This window comes from Helianthus annuus, chromosome 5 (assembly GCF_002127325.2).
Source record: "Helianthus annuus cultivar XRQ/B chromosome 5, HanXRQr2.0-SUNRISE, whole genome shotgun sequence".
NCBI classification, from domain to species: Eukaryota; Viridiplantae; Streptophyta; class Magnoliopsida; order Asterales; family Asteraceae; genus Helianthus; species Helianthus annuus.
In genome coordinates this window covers 166,596,458-166,602,457 of record NC_035437.2, presented here as the reverse complement: position 1 = coordinate 166,602,457, position 6,000 = coordinate 166,596,458, and the positions used below count along the sequence as shown (strand labels likewise).

The following is a 6,000-nucleotide window of genomic DNA, read 5'->3' as shown; positions in this document are numbered from 1 at the left end:
TCACCACACAAACCTGTAAAAGCAGAATTTTTTTATAACTAAACAGCACCCAACAATAATTATAACATACCTTTGATCCTAATTAAAATATCAACAAAACTTAGACACAATTAAACTTTAAACAAATGTACAAACAAAAACAATACCAAGTTCGTAGACTCCAAATGTGAAGTCAATGAAGCAGGTGAGAGGACTGGTGAGCTAAACCTAATTTTCGCCAATCATCAAGATCAATCAAAATATTATAAGTAACTAAACAAAACAGGTATCTAAAAATTTAACAAACATTAAAATGTGAGTGGAACTTCCCAGCTGATAATATCTACTGGCATTGAGATGAACTTTGTAATGAAAAATATAAACATATAAAAATGATACTGAACTAAAAAAGATAACAAAATCAGAGATGAGTCAATGACCAAACATTATGACTTGAGCAGCCCAAGTCAATGACCAAACCCAGAATCCCAATATCCCAAATAATCATGATATAGAAAAAAATGACTTTTCATACATGTTTAAATGTTCACAAGTTCCTATAGTCATCACAACTCACAAGTTGCAAGTGTCTATTGTAAAGGAGGCATTTCAACTAACTAACTTATGGACACATAATTTAGGTTTAAAAAACTAACAGGCCAAAAGGGTCTAAAGTCGACTATATTTTTATGTGCATAACCTTATAACTCATTTTTTTAAACTTAGATTACTATAAGAGTTTGCTAGAAGATCTGCAAGTGGCAAATAAAACCCAATCTTTCAACCTTTTATCACATATAGTGTTATATAACCATAAAATAAAATAAAAAAATAAAAATAAAACCGTTAAAACTACTAAAATAATTTTTAATCAGTATATGTTAAGTCCACTTTTATTTTATCATTTTACAACTCTAGAAGTGACGAAAGCTATAAGTGATGTGGAACAAATTTCCATTGTACAAATAAAACCATTGTACAAATTTCCAACAACTTTTATTTGTTTAAATTGATATGGAACAAAAGCTAAATATTTGAATCAAGCATTACCCTTCTCTACATTCAGGTTGCACTTATCCTCAAAAAATATTGCTGGAAACATACTTTCTTTTAGCATATTGCCCAAAAGAATGAATAACCACCAATCACTGCGAATAAAATTAGTTTGGGAAGATGATTCTTTCGGGTCGTTTTGACCAGTCCATGGTTAAACTATCGTCCATGGTTAAACTATCATGAAAAACGTCATCAAACGTGGTGTTGTGTGAAGTGGTTAAAACACAAAGCTAATACATAAGAATTGCTGCAAAAAAAATTCTTAAGTGAAACCAAAATGTCCAATTCCGATTACAAAAATTCTAATCATCTCTAAATTACTTACATGCTCCTTAACGTCGAGTTTATGAGTTTTGTGACCACATGAATACTGCAAATCAATTCACAACCCATGTTTACAATCTAATCAAGTGAGTGATTAAAAGAATAATTATAAAAAAAGAAAGAAAATACAGTACCAACCTTGAATATTATGATAAATCCAGCCAACACCACCCAGGAGAGACCATACATCTGTTCACAGATTCAAGATAATTTCTAAGTTTTTAATTCAAGAAGTAATCATAAATGTCCATATATACATAATAACTTTATAGTAGATGATAATAATTAAATTTGAAATAAAGCACGATGTAAAACTATACCGAAGCAGATGTACTCTTTCCTGTGAGATCAAGTTTGTAAACTATAGACTCAAGATAGTTTCAAGTATCCAGCCTCTGATCGTTTGGATATGCGTCTGAGAATCAAATATAGTGAATAAACGTTAAAATAAAAACATAGTATCATAATCCATGATCCAAAAAGAATTCCAGAATATAGAAACTGTCGTTTTTTAACAATCCGGAATAATGTAATAACAGACCTGTTCTTATTTGACCCCAACTCCGCCTTTATACAGAAGCCAGTTTATCCAGTCATCGAAATCTTCAACAGTCCTGCTCACACGGTACCAAAATCATAAAATGTAAGATAAGCTTCTATTCTTAAAACATTGATCTTTACTAACAACAGAGGTAAAAAGAAGCATACTTCTGCCATTCAAAACCAGATGGGTTGAAGATATAAGGAGCAAACAACCATGAAATCACCAGAAACCAACTGCTAAGTGTCAGCAAAACGTATGAAACAGCACCTCCTTGAGAGTACCCATAAGCAATATAAACAATAAGAAGCAATGTAACTTCCAGCCTGTGACATATTAAAATCTCTCAACTTTGCTGCCTTTACCTTGGAAAGTAAAAAAAATAACACTTTTAACATCTAAAGAAAACAAATGCTTCAACGTAAAAAAAATTAATAGATCGCGCATGTGTGAGAGGATCATACTTGAGAATCAGCGGAAGGCACAAATCCGAGAATTATTCCCTTATTAATTGTCATGGCTGAAACTATGTGCTCAAATCTCCCATTTAGAGGGACCACTCTCCTTACAACCGGTGGAAACCTACCACATCTACAACCACAATTAACACAAATTTGTTCAATACATGTTTTCCAGCTTGAACATCACACACGGAATAATGTTGGCTAGTTATAAAAAATGGTATAAGTAGCAATCTTATACCCGAAAGGTTTTCTCTGTACAATGTGATAAAGGCAACCGGGTGCATAAAGCCTCTTCGGATGATTATTCTATCCCTCATCCGATGTGAATGTGTCTTTTATGCATCTTAAGCACAGCAAGCAGCCAAGCCCGGCAAAGTGTTCAAAGAAAATATTACAACTCTATGATAAATTGATAATGAATGCTTAAAGACCATGTAATAATATACTATATTTGATATTACCAGAAAAGTGATTTGCAGATGTCTTCCAAAGGTGTGGCTGTCCGAGGAAAGAAATCATCTTGTCGTAGCGAACATTCTGATTCAAACCTGATCAACCAAAACTATAACTTTCTTAAATTAAACGATTCAAAATAACCTCCCCGAAGAACAACACAATCTATGATGTATGCATATCTCAGAACCAAATAATCAAAGATTAGAAAGGAAAACTTACATCTAAAGCCCTTTTGGCTTCCCATTCTCACCAAATTGTGATGGCATCATCGCACACCTAACCCCACTACAGCCCCATGTAACCCTTGAATAAAATCATCTGAATCTTCAACCAATAACATTCAAGATTCAATCTTTTAGTAGCAAATTCAAGAATTTGTATTCAAAACCTAATGTTTAGTTGAAGCGATATATCGTGGTATTGTGATTGAAAAAAAAATGAACATCGGATTCCCTCTTGATAATGTGGTATAAAGCTTTGTAATCCTATAATGTTATATAGAGATAATGATAGCCAATTGATTTTAGGATAAATAAATTTGAATCGCTAATCTTTTGTGATTGAATAAAATTAAAAAAATAAACGTACATGAAGAGAGGCGATACCAGGAGAGAAGATGAAGGATCAATTTGAAATTCCAGCAGAAGATCATGACGTGAATCATTGTAACAGCAAAAAAAAATCACAAAATGTATATGCCAATACGTATATATATGCATCTGAAAGCGAAAAAAGTATAAATATAACTAATTCACAATTAAACATGTTTGCACATCCACACACTGAAAAGCTAGTCATCAAGCAATAGCAAACACTCTTATTGAGATCTGTATTTACTCTCGAAAACCAATCGCCATGAAAAACGAATATTGTGTATTTATGAATGTCGATTAAAAATACAAATTGCCATATAAGATCAGGAAACGTACATGTATTTAACACAACAGGTGGCATGACCTTCAAAAGAGCAACTGCTGGTGACCCACACCCCTTTGACACTGCACGGATCCAATTTTTTTTGCCTGTTGTAGCCGTAACTTTTACGGGATTTCCTTTGGTACCTTCACTCAAACACACAACAATCACCCAATTAATCAATAAAAACCACCATATATACAGTTGCTTCTTGTGTGTCGAACTTTGCTGATTGTGTGATTGCCAAATGTGACCAGAACTTTGATATAAAAAGTAAGTGTTAAGATAAATAAACAACTTAAGGTGACCAGTCATTGAGATGCAAACCTTAAATTCTTCAAATCTAAGTTAAAATCATTGTCTAGACATTATAAAAAACATAATTCAAACCTCATTATGTCAAAGAGTCTAAATGTAAAATACATGTAAATAAACAATAATAAAACTGGTTCTTCATAAAAGGATTGAACTAAAAAACATACCCGAATGATGAATCCGTGAAAAACGATTGGAGAATTGCGTTTTAGGATTTACTGTTTCAGAAAGTGAAGTTGTAATATGTGGTGGTTTGAGAAAAACAATATATACGGTAATTTAGATTAAGGTCAAACAGAACAGGCATGGCCTGTTTTGACTTGTACTAAAATATGACCCGTTCTAACGGAACCGAGACACCCAATCTGCTCAGAAGTAAGGGGTGTTCATAAATCGTTGAAACCGACCGAACACTCCAAACCGAAAAAAGTCGGCCGTTTTGAGATCCCAAATGGTTTGGTTTTAGCAGTCTGATGGTTTTTACGGTTAAGTCGGGTGTTCATTAACCATTTTTAAAAATTTTAAAACAAACTAATGATTTTGAACAAAACTAAAAAAATCGGGTTAAAGTGCCAAACCATCAAACCGAACCGTTAAACGTCACCCAACCCGGCTGGTTCGCTTTGTTGTCACCCAAAACCATAGAATCAGATGTTCTGAGAATCATAATCACCTCCAAACACTCATTCAACAGTATATCCTGAGAATCAGACGTTCAACCAAACAACTCACTGATCCTTCAAGCCATTCTTCTATGATCCATGAGTTCAAATCTAAATGGGACTGATGGATTCAAATCATTAAGATGACCAGCTGCCCATTTCCCAAACCTCTCATGTTTATAATCAAGACATGCATAAAAAACTATAATCAACATAGATGTAGTTGGGTCAAATGACATTTGCTTAACAAAGTTCTCGAGTTCGCCAATGTACCCATACCTGGCATAGCTGTGTTACCAATTGAAGAACTGCGACATAATGAAGAACCGTATGTGGACATTGTGTGTATAGGGTTTATGAGATCAAGAACAAAAACAAAAAAAATACGATTAGATTCATATAACAAAAACATCAAAGATTAAAAACGAAGAACATACCTTTGATGAACATTGACGAATCGCTGAAGGAAGAACATCATCTAAGTAATCGAATAATGGTGAACCTAAATTCTGGTAGGATGTTAGTGATCGAAAACTCAAACATTAACAATAAAAAAAAAACAAAGTAGATACAATGAATTAAACGTTATAATCAACAATAATGAAGAAAGATTCCGTACCTGCAAATGAATCGATGAAAGAAACCGGTGTTTCTCCTACACAACTAAAGGTAAATAACAATGGTAGTATCAGATTGTGTAGATGACAGCGAAAATGTTAGGTTAAATTCATGATGAAATACGTAGGGGAAAAACATACTTCAAAGAATCGAATAAGCGGCTTCAATGGAGTGAAGAAAACACAGAGATGGATTCAGAAGAATGAAAGCGGCGATGAAGTGTCTATTAGGGTTTACAAAGAAAAAAAAGGAAAAAAGTTGCCTTTTATATGGATCCGAATTCATTTGGTAACGGATGACCCAAACTCAAACGGATCCTGCTTCCATTTTGTTGAAATCGTGAATGCTTATTGCATTTGAGAATTCCCTCCTAAACTCAAAAAATGAGGTTGCCACATCAGCAAAATTGTCCCAAATCCAATGCCACATAGCCCAAATCACATCTCATTTATATATATATATATAGATATAGATTGAATTGTTTCACTTTTATGTTTCTTGTTCAATCAAAGAACAACAGCTACAGCCGCATAAAACAAACCTTTTATTTTTCGCCTTTTATTAAATATTAATCTTGAAGCTTAAATTTTTTCCGTTCTTGGATTCCTCTCGCAAAACCTTTGTGAAAACGATTTCCGCCAGTAACGTGAACCACACCAACCGAAAACCT

At 33.5% G+C, this 6,000-nt stretch overlaps 1 protein-coding gene across 1 annotated transcript; it reads right to left on the bottom strand.

Annotated features, from left to right (window-relative positions):
* Positions 1–1,139: 1,139 nt before the first annotated feature.
* Positions 1,140–5,581, bottom strand: LOC110941709. Its single transcript, XM_035990054.1, has 12 exons — positions 5,471–5,581; positions 5,332–5,375; positions 5,150–5,221; positions 4,992–5,020; positions 4,218–4,268; positions 3,491–3,881; positions 2,365–2,491; positions 2,171–2,265; positions 1,916–1,973; positions 1,498–1,548; positions 1,361–1,405; positions 1,140–1,265 (listed from the first exon to the last, which is right to left on the bottom strand). Exons 3-12 carry the CDS (start codon positions 5,188–5,190, stop codon positions 1,140–1,142), a joined length of 1,014 nt encoding a protein of 337 aa, XP_035845947.1. The 5' UTR covers positions 5,191–5,221; positions 5,332–5,375; positions 5,471–5,581.
* Positions 5,582–6,000: the final 419 nt, after the last annotated feature.

Bases quoted from the DNA above. Each gene is read 5' to 3' on its own strand.
- LOC110941709 (XM_035990054.1), bottom strand. From the start codon at position 5,190: ATGATGTTCTTCCTTCAGCGATTCGTCAATGTTCATCAAAG. The intron at 2,266-2,364 runs GTATGATCCTCT...TTACTTTCCAAG, and splicing joins TGCCTTCCGCTGATTCTCAA to GTAAAGGCAGCAAAGTTGAG. The intron at 1,406-1,497 runs GTTGGTACTGTA...ATTGATTTGCAG, and splicing joins GATTTATCATAATATTCAAG to TATTCATGTGGTCACAAAAC.